At 33.7% G+C, this 16,163-nt stretch overlaps 1 protein-coding gene across 2 annotated transcripts in view; it reads right to left on the bottom strand.

Annotated features, from left to right (window-relative positions):
- The window catches only part of REDIC1 (regulator of DNA class I crossover intermediates 1), a 72,695-nt gene that overhangs the window by 47,227 nt on the left and 9,305 nt on the right, over positions 1 to 16,163 (bottom strand). For both annotated transcript variants that reach the window (XM_079139371.1, XM_079139370.1), the window contains exon 2: positions 8,440 to 8,479. In XM_079139371.1, coding sequence (XP_078995497.1) covers positions 8,440 to 8,479 — 40 coding nt within the window. The remainder of the gene's footprint in view (positions 1 to 8,439; positions 8,480 to 16,163) is intronic.

The raw sequence follows: 16,163 nt of genomic DNA, 5'->3' as shown, positions 1-16,163 counted from the left end.
AAGCACTATATTATCAAGTTAATCCAAGACTTCAGGCTACTGAAGGCTGGAAGGTGATACACTGGAAATCTACAGGGACACGATAAGCCAATAGAGGAAATATACAATGTCACAGAGTCCCACTGACATCTGACCAATATGAGAAAACAAGGGAAGAAACTGTCCCAAACAAACCTAGATACGATATCAATAAAACCCAATGACAGCACAGCAGAAGAAATGTCAGAAAGGGAGTTCAGAATGTACATAATTAAAACAATCAGGGAAGCAAACGAGGAGATGAAAGAACAAATGCAGGCATTAAATGAACGCACCAATCAACAGTTAAAAGAGCAAATACGGGAAGCAAAAGAGCATTCAATAAAGAGTTAGAGATACCGAAAAAAAACAAAACAGAAATCCTTGAAATGAAGGAAACAATAAACCAAGTTAAAAACTCCATAGAAAGCATAACCAATAGGATAGATCACCTGGAACACAGAACCTCAGATATTGAAGACAAAATATTTAATCTTGAAAACAAAGTTGACTAAACAGAAAAGATGGTAAGAAATCATGAACAGAATCTACAAGAATTATGGGATATCATGAGGAGGCCAAATTTAAGAATTATTGGGATTGAGGAAGGCTTAGAGAAACAAACCAAAGGAATGAACAATCTATTCAATGAAATAATATCAGAAAATTTCCCAAATCTGAAGAATGAAATGGAAATCCAAGTACAAGAGGCTTATAGGACTCCAAATATACAAAATTACAACAGACCTACACCAAGGCACATTATTAAGAAAATACCTAACATACAAAATAAAGACAGAATTTTAAAGGCTGCAAGAGAAAAGAATCAGATTACATTCAGGGGGAAACCAATAAGAATATCAGCAGATATTTCAATCCAGACCCCAAAAAGCTAGAAGGGCCTGGAACAAAATGTATCAAGCCCTGAAAGAAAATGGATGCCAACCAAGAATTTTATACCCAGCAAAACTTACTTTCAGATTTGACGATGAGATAAGATCCTTCCATGATAAACAAAAGCTAAAGGAATTTACAATAAGAAAGCCAGCATTAGAGAATATTCTCAGCAAAATATTCCATGAGGAAGAGATGAAAAACAATGATGTAAATCAGCAACGGGAGGAACTAGCCTAAAAGGAATTGCCAAATAAAGGAGAAACCAAATCATGTCAAAATACAAAAATGAGTCCAATGACTAGGAATACAAATCATATCACAATAATAACCCTGAATGTTAATGTCTTGAACTCATCAATCAAAAGACATAGACTGGCAGAATGGATTAAAAAGAAAAATCCAACAATATGCTGCCTGCAAGAGACTCATCTCATAGAAAGAGATACCCACAGACTAAAGGTGAAAGGATGGGAAAAAACATACCATGCACACGGACACAGCAAAAAAGCTGGAGTATCCATCGTCATTTCAGATAATGTGGACTTCAAGCCAAAACTAGTCAGAAGGGATAAAGAAGGACATTACATACTGCTTAAGGGAAGCACAAATCAGCAAGACATAACAATCATAAATATCTATGCCCCGAACATTGGCCCATCCATGTATGTCAAACAAATCCTTCTCAATTCCAGAAATCAAACAGACCACAAAACAATAATACTAGGTGATTTTAACACACCGCTCTCACCGCTGGATAGATCGTCTAAACAAAAATTGAATAAAGAAACCATAGATCTCAATAACACAATCAAAAATTTAGACTTAACCGACTTATATAGAATATACCATCCAACAAAGAATGAATACACCTTCTTCTCAGCAGCACATGGATCCTTCTCTAAAATAGACCATGTTTTATGCCACAAAGCTACTGTTAGCAAATACAAGAAGATAGAGATACTACCTTCTACTCTATCAGATCATAATGGACTGAAATTAGAAATGACAGAATAAAAAACAGAAACTTATCTAATACTTGGAGATTAAATAATACACTATTATACAATGAATGGATAACAGAAGACATCAGGAGGGAAATTAAAAAATTCTTAGAAGTAAACGAGAACAAAGACATATCATACCAAAATCACTGGGACATTATGAAAGCAGTACTTAGAGGAAGATTTATTTCATGGGGTGCATTCAACAAAAGAAGTAGAAATCAACAAATAAACGACTTAACATTACAGCTCCAAGACCCAGAAAAAGAAGAGGAGACCAACACCAAAAGTAGTAGAAGACAGGAAAGAGTTAAAATCAGAGCCAAAATCAACGAAATTGAAAAAGAAACAATCGGAAAAATTAACAAAATAAAAAAAATAATAAAAATAAATTAACAAAAAAATTAAAATAATAATAAAAATTAACAAAATTAACAGAATAAATAGTTCGTTCTTTGAAAAAATAAACAAAATTGATAAACCCTTAGCCACACTAACAAAGAGAAAGAGGGAGAAAACTCAAATTACTAAAATTCGGAATGAACAAGGAAATATCACAACACACGAGTGAAATACAAAACATAATTAGAAGCTATTTTGAAAATCTATACTCCCACAAAACAGAAAACCTCAAAGACATCAACAAGTTTCTAGAGACATATGGATTACCTAAACTGAACGAGGAGGACATACACAACTTAAACAAACTAATTTCAAGCAATGAAATAGAAGAGGTCATCAAAAGCCTACCAACAAAGAAAAGTCCGGGACCAGATGGGTTCTCAGCCGAGTTCTACAAAACCTTTAAAGAAAAGCTCATTCCAATACTTCTCAAAGTATTCCATAAAATAGAAGAGGAGGGAACCCTCCCAAACTCATTCTATGAAGCCAATATCACGCTGATACCTAAACCAGACAGAGACACATCGAGGAAAGAAAATTTGAGACCAATATCCTTAATGAACATCGACGCAAAAATTCTCAACAAAATTTTAGCAAATTGCATACAAAAATACATTAAAAAGATAGTGCACCACGATCAAGACGATCAAGTGGGTTTTATCCAAGGGATACAAGGTTGGTTCAACATCTGGAAATCAATAAATGTCATTCACCATATCAACAGACTAAAAGTTAAGAATCACATGATTATTTCAATAGATGCAGAAAAACCATTCGATAAAATACAGCATCCCTTCATGCTCAAAACACTAGAAAAAATTGGGGTAGTGGGATCATTCCTTAACATTGTGAAGGCCATCTACACTACGCCCATGGCCAATATCATTCTAAATGGTGAAAACCTGAAAGCATTCCCCCTAAAAACTGGAACAAGGCAGGGATGCCCTCTTTCACCACTTCTATTCAACATTGTTCTTGAGACTCTAGCCAGAGCAATCAGACAAGCCAAAGAAATTAAAGGGATATGAATTGGAAAAGAGGAACTCAAACTATCCCTGTTCGCTGATGACATGATTATATATTTAGAGGAACCTGGAAATTCCACCAGAAAATTCTTAGAACTCATAAGTGAATTCAGGAAAGTAGCAGGTTACAAGATCAATAATCATAAATCCAATGCATTTTTATACATAAGTGATGAATCTTCAGAAAGAGAAATTAGGAAAACTACCCCATTCACAATAGCATCAAAACAAATAAAATACTTGGAAATCAATCTCACAAAAGAGGTGAAAGACCTCTACAATGAGAACTACAGAACACTAAAGAAAGAAATTAAAGAAAACCTTAGAAGTTGGAAAGATCTCCCATGTTCATGAATAGGAAGAATTAATATTGTCAAAATGGCCATACTACCTAAAGTGCTATACAGATTCAATGCAATTCCAATTAAAATCCCAATGATGTAGCTTACAGAAATAGAGCAAGCAATTATGAAATTCATCTGGAAGAATAAGAAACCCAGAATAGCTAAAGCAATACTCAGTAGGAAGAGCGAAGCAGGGGGTATCGCAATACCAGATCTTCAACTCTATTACAAAGCAATAGTAACAAAAACGTCATGGTATTGGTACCAAAATAGATAGATAGATCAATGGTACAGAATAGAGGACACAGACACAAACCCAAATAAATGCAATTTTCTCATACTAGACAAAGGGGCCAAAAATATGCAATGGAGAAAAGATAGCCTCTTCAACAAATGGTGCTGGGAAAACTGGAAAACCACATGCAACAGAATGAAATTAAACCCCTATCTCTCACCCTGCACAAAACTCAACTCAAAATGGATCAAGGACCTCGGAATCAGACCAGAGACCCTGCATCTTATAGAAGAAAAAGTAGGTCCAAACCTTCAACTTGTTGGCTTAGGATCAGACTTCCTTAATAGGACTCCCATAGCACAAGAAATAAAAGCAAGAATCAATAACTGGGATAGATTCAAACTAAAAAGCTTTCTCTCAGCAAAGGAAACTATCAGTAATGTGAAGAGAGAGCCTACAGAGTGGGAGAATATATTTGCCACTCATACTTCAGATAGAGCGCTAATTTCCAGAATCTATAAAGAACTCAAAAAACTCTACACCAAGAATACAAATAACCCAATCAACAAATGGGCTAAGGAAATGAACAGACACTTCACAGAAGAAGATGTACAAGCAATCAACAGATATATGAAAAAATGTTCAACATCTCTAGTAATAAGAGAAATGCAAATCAAAACTACCCTAAGATTTCATCTCACCCCAATTAGAATGGCAATTATCAAGAATATAAGCAACAATAGGTGTTGGAGAGGATATGGGGAAAAAGGTACACTCATACATTGCTGGTGAGGTTGCAAATTAGTGTAGCCACTCTGAAAAGCAGTGTGGAGATTCCTCAGGAAGCTTGGAATGGAACCACCATTTGACCCAGCTATCCCACTCCTTGGCCTACACCCAAAGGACTTAAAATCAGCATACTGCAGAGATACAGCCACATCAATGTTCATTGCTGCTCAATTCACTATAGCCAGATTGTGGAACCAACCTAGATGCCCTTCACTTGATGAATGGATAAAGAAACTGTGGCATATATATACAATGGAATATTACCCACCTTGAAGAATGATAAAATTATGGCATTTGCAGGCAAATGGATGAAATTGGAGGATATTATGCTAAGTGAGATAAGCCAATCTCAAAAAACTAAAGGACGAATGATCTCGCTGATAAGCGGATAAGGACATATAAGTGGGGGTAGGAGGGGTTAGCGTTAGCGTTAGGGTTAGGTTTAGGGTTAGGGATAAGGAGGGTGGTAAGAATGGAGGAAGGAAGGACTGTACAGAGGGAAAAGAGGGGTGGGAGGGGTGGGGTGGAAGGGAAAAAATAACAGAATGAATCAAACAACATTGCCCTATGTAAATTTATGATTTTTAATTAAAATAAAATTTTAAAAAAGAAAAGAAAAAGAAAAAGAAAAACTCTGGCCAGGTACAATGACACACACCTGTAATCCCAGTGGCTAAGGAGGCTGAGGCTGAAGGATTGAAAGTTCAAAGCAAGCCTCAGCAACTTAGGGAGGCCCTGAGCAACTCAGTGAGATCCCCTGTCTCTAAATAAAATAGAAAAAGGGCTGGGACATGGGTCAGTGGTTAAATGCCCCTGGGTTCAATCCCTGTTATTAAAAACAAAAAAATCTGACAGGTTAAAAATCTGTTCCACTAAGTATGCTATCCTATAAATATAAAAATGCCTTGAAGATATACACAGCTAAGTGTCATTAAAAGTCAAACTATGTAAGAACGAACTGCAATCAGAGTCAATTTAGTTCACTGTATTATCCTTCTATTATTCCTAGAAGGTTGTTTTAAGAAAGACAGATTTGCACATAAATATCATTGTCATTCAGGTTTTATTTTCTTCCTGCGTGAACTATAATTATTCTTCCTTCTTTTTCAAACTACATCCTTAATTGACCAAATTCCCAAAGGCATTGATTTGTGTAATATTTACTGAGCAAATATTATGTGCTAGACACTGTAAAAAACTGTCTTTAAATACCTTGTGTTCCATTAAATAATCCATAATACAATACCGTAAGCTTGCTTAACATGTGAGTAGTTAGAAGGGAAAAGTCTAACAAAAAATCTTAACATAAGAGTAATACTTACAAATGATTATTTATCAGATTTTCAAAAGGGTGAGGCTCATTCACATTAACTTCTTGGAATACTTTCAATTACAATCAACTTTAAAGGTTGTAAAAAACTTGTAATAACTATAAAAGACTTGCCAATTATCAAACAAAACAGTAAATGTTCTCATATAAAATATATCATAGATAAAAGCTATATATTCATATTTCATTTGAGTAATTGACAACCCTAAATTCGACTAAACTGTCTTTTGAAAGATCACAGTATGATTCAGTAAAGAAACAGCAAAACCCTCAGGGTACAAATATTTTCACTCTTAAAAAAAATCCACTGCTGGGCGTGGTGGCTCATGCCTATAATCCCAGCAGCTCAGGACGCTGAGGCAGGAGGACTGCAATTTCCAAGCAATACTCAACAATTTAGTGAGACCCTATCTCAGAAGTATAAAAAAAAAAAAAAAAAAAAAGCTGGAAATGCAACTTAGTGATTGAGATTCCCTGGGTTCAATCCCTGAAATGAGGGGAGCGAAAAAAAAAAGGAAGAAAGAAAAATTGACTATTAATGCTAGATCTTATAATTGATGGTGTCTTGGAATTAAGAATACTATTTTTTGAGGCACTGTATTTTGTGATGGATAAAATCATAGGGAAACAGTGACACAATTACAACCAAATATGATAAAGGATGATATAAAATCCTCAGGAAGGATAATGTTACAGGGTGGGGGAATGGGGAGAATGGGCAGATAGAGGGGCAGAAGGACTAGGATTTTTTGGGGGGTACCAGGAATTGAACTCAAGGGCACGTGACCACTGAACCACATCCCCAGTCCTATTTTGTATTTTATTTAGAGACAGGGTCTCAATGAGTTGCTTAGCACCTCAATTTTGCTGAGGCTGGCTTTGAACTCGTGATCCTCCTGCCTCAGCCTCTTGAGCTGCTGGGATTACAGGTGTGTGCCACCACACCCAGCAGGGTTAGGACTTTTTTTAGGAAATGATTTCTAAGATAGATGCATGTCAGAGTTAGCCAAAGAGAACAGAAATATAAGGTTCCAAGAACAAGGGAAAACTACAAAGATTGTCTTTGAATGGAGTAGCCTTGATTCTAGGAAACACTTCTGGAAAGGTTTGAACCTACTCAAGCTACTATGGTAGCCCTAATCTCCATTCCTAGAAAGGACAAAAGTATGTTACTGATTTACCTGACATAACTGGGTTCAACTTTTCTATCAAGTCTTACTTAGTAGAAAAAGTAGAAACAATCTGAAGAAAATAAGAAAACTTTCAGAAAACCAGAAATCAAATTTTAACTTAAAGTCATTAAAAAAAGGAATAACCAAAGACAGAAATAAAATTCAGAGACTGAATCAAAGAAAGTGTGGGATCAGTTTGTTTAAGGATGAAGGGAATGGCAGACCACATTGGAAATGATGTCACAGTAAAGTAAGTTATACTGAAAAACATTCTTTTGATTCAAATAATATAAAGTTCACGTTGACATTAACAAGAATTCTACAGTAAGCAGACTGAAAACTAAATGTTTGGTGACAGTGAAGGACCACAGTACAAAAGAGAAAGGATCCAAAGAAGGCAACTATGCTGCCTTCATTGACAATCATTTTCATTTAAATTTCAGTACCTTTGACAGTATTAATATACTAGGTTTTTGTTTCTTTGTTTTTACTGCTTTGGATTTTTGGTGAAAGGAATCTTATTGCTTGGTTTCTTCTGTGAGGTACTTCAGTTGCTCAACATTATGTCCTTAAGATTGACCCACGCTAATTACACAAAGTCAATACATACCATTACTTGAATATACCATAATTTGTTTAATAATTCTACTATTAATAGGTGTTTAGGTTATTCCCTTCTCTTATTCCTCCCTCTCCATGCACTTCTTTTTTCTCCTTCTTGTTTCTCCCTTTTTTTTTTTTTTTTTTTGCTATTTTAACAATAAAAGTGACCCAAACAATCTTACACATATCTCCAAGTACACGTGTACGAGAGAGTTAGTTTCAGACATACACTGCTCAGTACATACATACTCAACTTTACTACATAACGCAATTGGTAAAATAAAATAAGACAAACTGAAGGAGGACAAAGGACATGAGACCATTATAGTACCTTAGGCAATAAATGATGATGTGAATTATAGCACTGATACTACAGGTAGTGAGAAGAGATCAGATTGGAATACACCTTAGAACTAGAAGGACACAAAGAATCAACAATGATCTTTAAAGCTCTGCCTGAGCAAAATGGGTATTTAAATAGCTATCTACAAGGATGAAGACTAAAGAAAGGTGATCTTCTAGTTTCACTTAGGTGAATCTATTAGTAGAAAATGTTTCAGAAGAACAGTGAGAAGATCACTATTCACATAAGAATAACACACATAAAAATATATTTTCCTCACCTTTTGTTTTCTCCTTTCCTGCTTGATCAGAACCCTGGTCCTAAAAATGGAAACAAGATAGATGATACAGTGATTAAAGAAATGACTGTAAAGACAATTGCCATTTTAGTTTGAATTAAAGACTTGAAATTAAAATAGTAAAATGTAGTGATCCGTGCATTATTTTCTTTTTCTAATTTTTAAAAATTTTTTTGGTTGTCAATGGAACTTTATTTATTTATATGCAGTGCTGAGAATCAAACCCAGTGCCTCACACATGCTAAGCAAGTGCTCTACCACTGAGCTACAACCCCAGTCCAACTGCATTATTTTCTAAAAAGAAACTATTAAAATATTATTAATGTATTTATAGTATATATTTCACAAAATTTTCCTAGGAAATCCTAGAGAAAATTTAAAATGTATAATCCATCACAAAAATAAATCTCACTTATAAAACCAAAATAACAAACAAAAAGTAATGTATTAGAAAAGATCTATCATTGAAATAGTTCTTCTGATAGCAATATCCTTGGTCAAAATTTCTGTTTTCTTTGCCTTTTTTTGTATTTAAACATTCTACTAAAATCAATAGGGAATAAAGAAAAGGTAAAAATCTACTTAAGATCCAAGGAAATGTTTAATGTCAAATTCAGATACATTAATAAATCAGTTATCTGTACTTTAAACATCATACTTTGTCTTAGTTCAAACTTTTCAACTTAAATACCACAAGTTCAGTAGCTGATATTGGCCTCAGAAAACTTGGGCCCCAAAATATACCACTTTAGCATGCTGAGTACTTTGAACTGAAAGGAAGCAGATCTTAAAGCACAGTAATCAGGAGGCCTTCCTTTCTATTGCTTTCTTCTCTTCTCCAAGGTCAATCAAAGGAACTATAACCCCTACTCACAAAATTCAGTCATAAAAACTGGATATATTACTGACTTTTCCAATGCCTTTTTGTATAAGAGCTAACCATAAACTATAAAAGAAATTCTCTGACCAATCTTGTTTGATAGGAGATCATGAAGTCATCACTCCAAAAGGGGTCTTGTTCTATATCTGGGAGGAAAGAATGCCACACAGGGAGGCCAAGAGAATCTAAATGGATAGGCCTTACTGGTTCCCCTTTGTGTTATCATTAGGTCAAACCTTTTTGTCCAATCATATGTCTATATGGATGTTCATTCTTCATCAAATCTAAGCATATAATGAGGAATTCCCCCAGGGTGTTGGGTAGTCATTTCTAGAGATTACTGAGTTACATAAAATTTTGATTAAATGAGTTATGCTTTTCTTTTATTAACCTATTTTTTTGCATATATAAGGGAGTGTAAGCTGTGACCTTTATGTTGAATAACAAAATTATGTGGTGCCAAATTCAAGATTTATATAAGAATTATAAATAAAATACCAAAATTTATCTTAATTATGATTATAAATATAATAATTTCCAATAATGAATACTATATATCTTGTGCCACTCTAATTACTTCAGACATTTTATATGTGGGCATTAAATCTCCACAGTAACTCTTAAAGAGATTCATTTCTGCCTCTACTTTATTGATAAAGAAGCTAAAACACAGAGAAATTATTTGTTCAAGGCCACACTGCTAATAATTGACAGAGGTAGGATTCAAATCCAGAGAATCTGATTTCACGAAAACTGCTTTATACTGCCTTTCAAGTCAACTCAGAATATATAAAAATGTTCACTTATTTTCATATACATCATAAATAACAGTTATTGAATTCCCTCAGGCTTAAACTTGTTCTTTAATGTATTTTCCATCACCTATGTCTTAATTGATCATTTTGATTTTGGTGAGCAAAGAACCCTGTATCTTCTACGCAGCAGTACAAGTGTACTGCTAGTTACAAATTCCTAGTTACAAACACTGGATGTATATTTGCTTGATTTAAACAGAAAATAAATGTATTAAAAAGAAACTGGGTAGTCAACAGACCTGGTAAGACTAAGGAACCAAGTTTGGCAAATGGCAGGATCAAGGAAGTCTAGTCAGCTGCAGGAAAATGGCCAAAATCATGCCAAAGTGGTCTCATAAAGACTCCATTGCTGGTACTGGTGAAGAACGGACAGCATTGAATGTACTGTCTTTACTCTTGGACAATAAACAAGGCCCCTGACATCACTGGCATTCAATCCTGCTACAGCTCCAGCAATTATAATAGATGTTCTGCTGTCTCTACTTTCTTGGGTCACTAGATCCTGATTCAGGACAAGTTTACTAGAGAAGCACATCAAAATCTGAACTTAACATCATAATACCTGACTTCAAATTATACTGCAGAGTCACAGTAACAAAAACTGCATGGTACTAGAATAATTATAATCAGACAGCCCAAATGGAATAGAAGACATGGAGACAAACCCATCAGCTGTTGTCATGTGATTCTTGACAAAGACTGCCTCTAACAAATGGTGCTGGGAAAACTGGCTATCAATATGTAGGAGAATGAAATTAGATTACCTGTTCTCATCCTGTACAAAAGTCAACTCAAAATAAATCAAAGATCTAAGTGTAAGATCAGAAACACTATAACTATTAAAAGAAAATATAGGGGAAACAATCCAACATATAGGCACAGGCAACAACTTCCTGAATAGGACTCCAATAGCTTAGGAAATTGACAAATGGGATTGTATCAAAAAAGCTTCTTCACAGCAAAGGAAACAATTAACCACATGAACAGACAGTGAAATTCATTAATATGTATAATTAATATGAATAAATAATAATAAAATTTCTAAAACAATAAGAAATTGGTCAAAGAAACAACACTAACACATAAATTTTCATGGAGCATACAGAAGATATTGAAACTACACTATGATTTAAATACTATATGTGGCATGTAAACACAGTACATTGTCGTCTTAAATTGCTCTTTTGCTTCTTTTGTGTGGTTTTACTTTTTAGTTCCCTGATTAGTTTATTTTCCTAGGGGCATGATGCCATGCAAAAGAAGATGTTTCAGAATGTTAACAACTTATAATAATATGTTCAGTGATTAAAATTAGAAAATATAAAGGAAAATTAATAGAGCAATAACTAGCAGATGAAAAATATGCTATGCTTTGTGTTACAGTATAATTAATATTAACCTAAAACATCAAAATCTAACAGTAGTAGCTAGTGAACTTATTAAGATTCAAGAGAGTAATTAGCCTAGAAAAAGTACTTACATTGGCTTTCCACAAAACTAAAGCAGGTTGATCTGATGTGTTAGGAATAGTAATGATAAATGTCAAAATGTTATGGCTTTTAAATACACTTCTCTTATAAGATAAAAGTTTTTAGAGATGTACGAATTACAAGAGGAGAGGTATTGAAGAAAAAAATTGTAAAAACAATAAAACATAAATCTATAATACGCAAAAGAGAGAACCTAATTAAAATAAATTCTCAGAGTGTTATTAAATCAAGAAGAGAAAACAATATATTCATAGTCCCATTAGCAATGTTTCTGAAATTTGGAAATATTCATGGCCTATTATACACACTTTCATCAAATTTAATTAACTAGTATTTAGATACAACCTAGCAACTCGTTTTATACCTAAAATCTTGCTAAGTTTTCCACACAAACATTTCTGGTAATCTTACAGGTAGGGAGATACACATTTCAATTTTAATAAGCAACATTATATTCCTATCAAGAGATGTGTTTATTTAGAAACAGAGTCTCACTGAGTTGCTTAGAGCCACACTCTTGATGAGGCTGGCTTTGAACTCTCTTGATCCTCCTGCCTCAGTCTCCTGAGCCACTGGGATTACAGGTATGAACCACCACACCTGGCTATCCCTAATATTTTGAGAAATCTCCAGACTCCTTCTGAGAATGGTTGTACCATTGCAGTCCCACCAACAATGTATGAGTGTACTTTTCCCCCAATATTCTCACAACACAAAAAAAATTCTTTATATCAACTGTCATAGGGCTAAACAAAAAACATGAGCAGAAAAAGTAATGCTTGAATTCATGTAATATAATTCATGTAATATAATTATGTAAACTGGATTTGTCTCTAATACTTTGTTACTAATAGTTTCCAGAAGAAGGTGCTTTTTCAATATGAACTTATACTTTCCACAATAATCTTTAAAATTACATTTGGTTAATAAATTTAAAATTAAACCTTCAATCAACACTTCTACATGAACCATATTATTTTTAATCAAGAAAATGTTCTTGTTATAGTTGCTGAAGTACTTGGTAAGCTCAGAGCAAATTTTGCCAAATGGAAAACAGTGTCAATTTTATTTTTAATTTTTTAAACTGAGATAAAAATATATTTATAGGATATCATGTGATATTTTGATACATGTATATATGATATATCTTTAAATCATGTTAAACATAGCTATCTCCTCATTTATCATTCCTTTATGGTAAAAACAATAAAAATCATTTCTTCTAGCTTTCTGAGATTTACAATACATTACTATTATTTATAGTCACCCTACTGTGCAACAGCACAACGGAACCTCTTGTGTATGTAACTATAACTTTGCACTCATTGATAAACCTCTCTCCCTACCCTCCCTACCTCTTACTCTTTGTTTTCATTTAGCCAAAATATTTTCACAAGTACCATCTTTGCCAAACCATTCAGAGTAACTTGCTTATTTTTATAAGACAAAATTTGACCAACATATATGTTTTAAATGTTTCTTCAAATTTAGGTGTTATAAAACTGGGATTCTTCAATTTCATTCTGGTACGAAATATAAAATTAACCAATTAAAAATATGCACTCCATCAAAAAGGTACACTCATACATTGCTGGTGGGGCTGCAAATTGGTGCAGCCTCTCTGGAATGGGGGAGGGAGGGGTTAGTGTTAGGGTTAGAGTTAGGGTTAGGGAGGGGGGCAAGAATGGAGGAAGGAAGGACTGTATAGAGGGAAAAGAGGGGTGGGAGGGGTGGGGGGAAGGGAAAAAATAACAGAATGAATCAAACAACATTACCCTATGTAAATTTATGATTACACTAATGGTATGCCTTTACGCCATGTACAGAGAAACAACATGTATCCCATTTGTTTACAATAAAAATTTTTTAAAAATGCACTCCATCAAAAAGTTTTTTGTAACAGTCACAATAATCCAATACAGAATCTGAATACCAAATATAAAATTTCAAAATTACATCTTGTGCAGGATAAATCTTTAAAATTTTATTTTCAGTAGTTATAATTTACTAAAAGTTTCAGACACTGAAATATTTGGTCATTCCAATTATGAAATATTCTGAATAAATATTTCCACTAGCTTTTTAACAAACTGCCATAAAAATTTAAAGGACTTGTTTATTAAAATATTTAATAACAACATAGAACCCATAGATTGATATATAAAGTAATTTTTCAGACTCAAATGTGTGATATCTAATTAATGAAAGGAACAAAAGAAAATACCAAAGCATTCTTTTTTTATACAGCATCAATTTTGTCTCAAAAATATTGTAGTTCAATTATATTATGCTGCACATATAAAATAACTTGAAAATTTTGACAATTACATCTTCTATTAGACAACATATCCTGCTTCTTTGGAGGCAGCTATGTAATTAATATATGTAAACTCAAATAATTCAAAGTATATCTCAGTTACACAGGTCACATAATTTAGTGAGTACCCTGTTCTACCCATAAAGTTATGATTCATCAAATTTGTATTCATATTATGATTGCAGAAATCATATTATCTTCAAAATGGAACTTAATGGAATTCATAATGTCAACAGAATTCACAGTTGTATGTGCGATATCAGATGTTCTACCTTTGACAACATGTGCTTCTAAGAATTTCTCTTTGATTCCATGAATTATATGAAATAATTATTGGAATTATTTTCTATGTGTGGTATCTGATGACACTCGTGTAAAACTGGCATTTAACTGCTTAAGAAGTTCTGCTAATAAATACTACACGTTTACAGTCATCACCTGCTGTTTTGAATACACACAAGAAAATTTTAAATCAAATTACATGGAATTTAGAAGTCATTTGATGTAAATGAAAACTCATATTTCACAGAGTATTAGGTAAATGCACCTTCTGCAGCTAAATATTAAATTGTTGTCTGCATGTATCTGTTCAAAATAATTACTAAATCTGAAAGCAAATGCTGATTTTTTTCAGTAGGTTTATATCTTCAGATTTTTATGTGCTCATCAATACAACTATGGGGGATGCTAGATGTTGATAAAACATTTTGTGCACAAGTTATAGGTTCACTGACTGCCTTGAAAAGTGAAATATCCGTGCTTACTTTTTCACTATGTATTAACTTTTCCTTTATTTGAGCTCCCTGCTGCCAAAAAGATTGTTAAAAAGCATTGCCAAATAGTATGATAAAATAATTGTTGACAAAGCTATTCTAGCAATAGCATTCTTTCAATTCATTAGCATGTCTGACAGGACAGACTAGCCTCTATATTTCACAAATATTTCATTAACTCCTAATCTACAATTCCCCTTATTTCAGGCAGAGAGGCTATATAAATCTCTCAGACCTTAACTTGCAATGTTATAATGATGACTGGATTCACCAAGTGGACAACAGAGACTGCCCAAATAAATACTTCTCCCATCCTACCCAGCAAGTTTGCTGTCTCTAGCTACTCATGTCCTAGGACACTTCCTTTTGTCAGAAAGTACCTTTCATGCTGTCTTTAAAAGGAACTTTTATTATTTCCATCTGGAGAGTATCAAATAAAGACCTGCATTACTATTGGATTTCAGATTTAACCACGTTAAAATGAGAACTGTCTTCAGTGCACATATGACTTACACAAAAATAGAACCATGGCAGAGATTTTTAAAATGATATTCACTGAATTTATGATGGCAGATTTTAATGGAACTATTAACAGTAGTTTACATGTAGCTAAAAGAACAAAAAACTCTAAGACAAATGCTAAATTAAATATGACCTTAAGTGCTGGCGATATAGACTATCACGTAGAGTGCCTACCTTGCACACTAGAGGCCCGGGTTCGAGTCCCCCCCCACTGTGGGATTGCGGAAATAATAAATATGACCTTAAGACCACACACAAACCTTGACTGCTAAACTGGGATGACTTCGCTATATACTTGAGTATTGTTCACATTTAACAGATGAACAAAGAGAGGTATAAAGACAAAGGACAATTTCCTGCAAAGACAATTAAGCTTAAGTTTCAGGCCCATTTACCTGAATGTGCCCCTTCCAAGGCTCTGTATCTAATTTCATATTCTTTTTCCAGAGGGCTTACCCACAACCTGGATCCACCAATGTATAGAAAGGTCTAATAATCAACCCTAATTTACACAGTCTGTAATCCATACAAAGTGAGTTAGACCTTGTGTTGACTGGATTTGGAGAATATATAGTTATACCAAAAAAAATTTAAAACTATTAATTTTCCTTCTAAGCAGAATCCTAATTGATAGCACTATCATGGAGTCTCCTCAGCTATACCCCAACCTAAGTAACACCAACACAACAAATAGTCATAAAATATCACTTACATTGTGTTTCTTCAAAATTTGTATGCTCCTCAATAGAAAAATTTCAACTTCTTTGGTTTTCAAACTCATGATCAAGCAGACACATACACACATTATTTTAAAAAATTTAAATATACATAATCTTGTGTCCAACTACTTATGCAATTTTTATTTTTTCCTCTCCATCTGAACCCTCATATTTAATTCTGATCAGTCAA

Source organism: Sciurus vulgaris, assembly GCF_902686455.1.
Source record: "Sciurus vulgaris genome assembly, chromosome: 5".
NCBI classification, from domain to species: Eukaryota; Metazoa; Chordata; class Mammalia; order Rodentia; family Sciuridae; genus Sciurus; species Sciurus vulgaris.
This window is presented reverse-complemented; position numbering and strand designations above follow the sequence as displayed.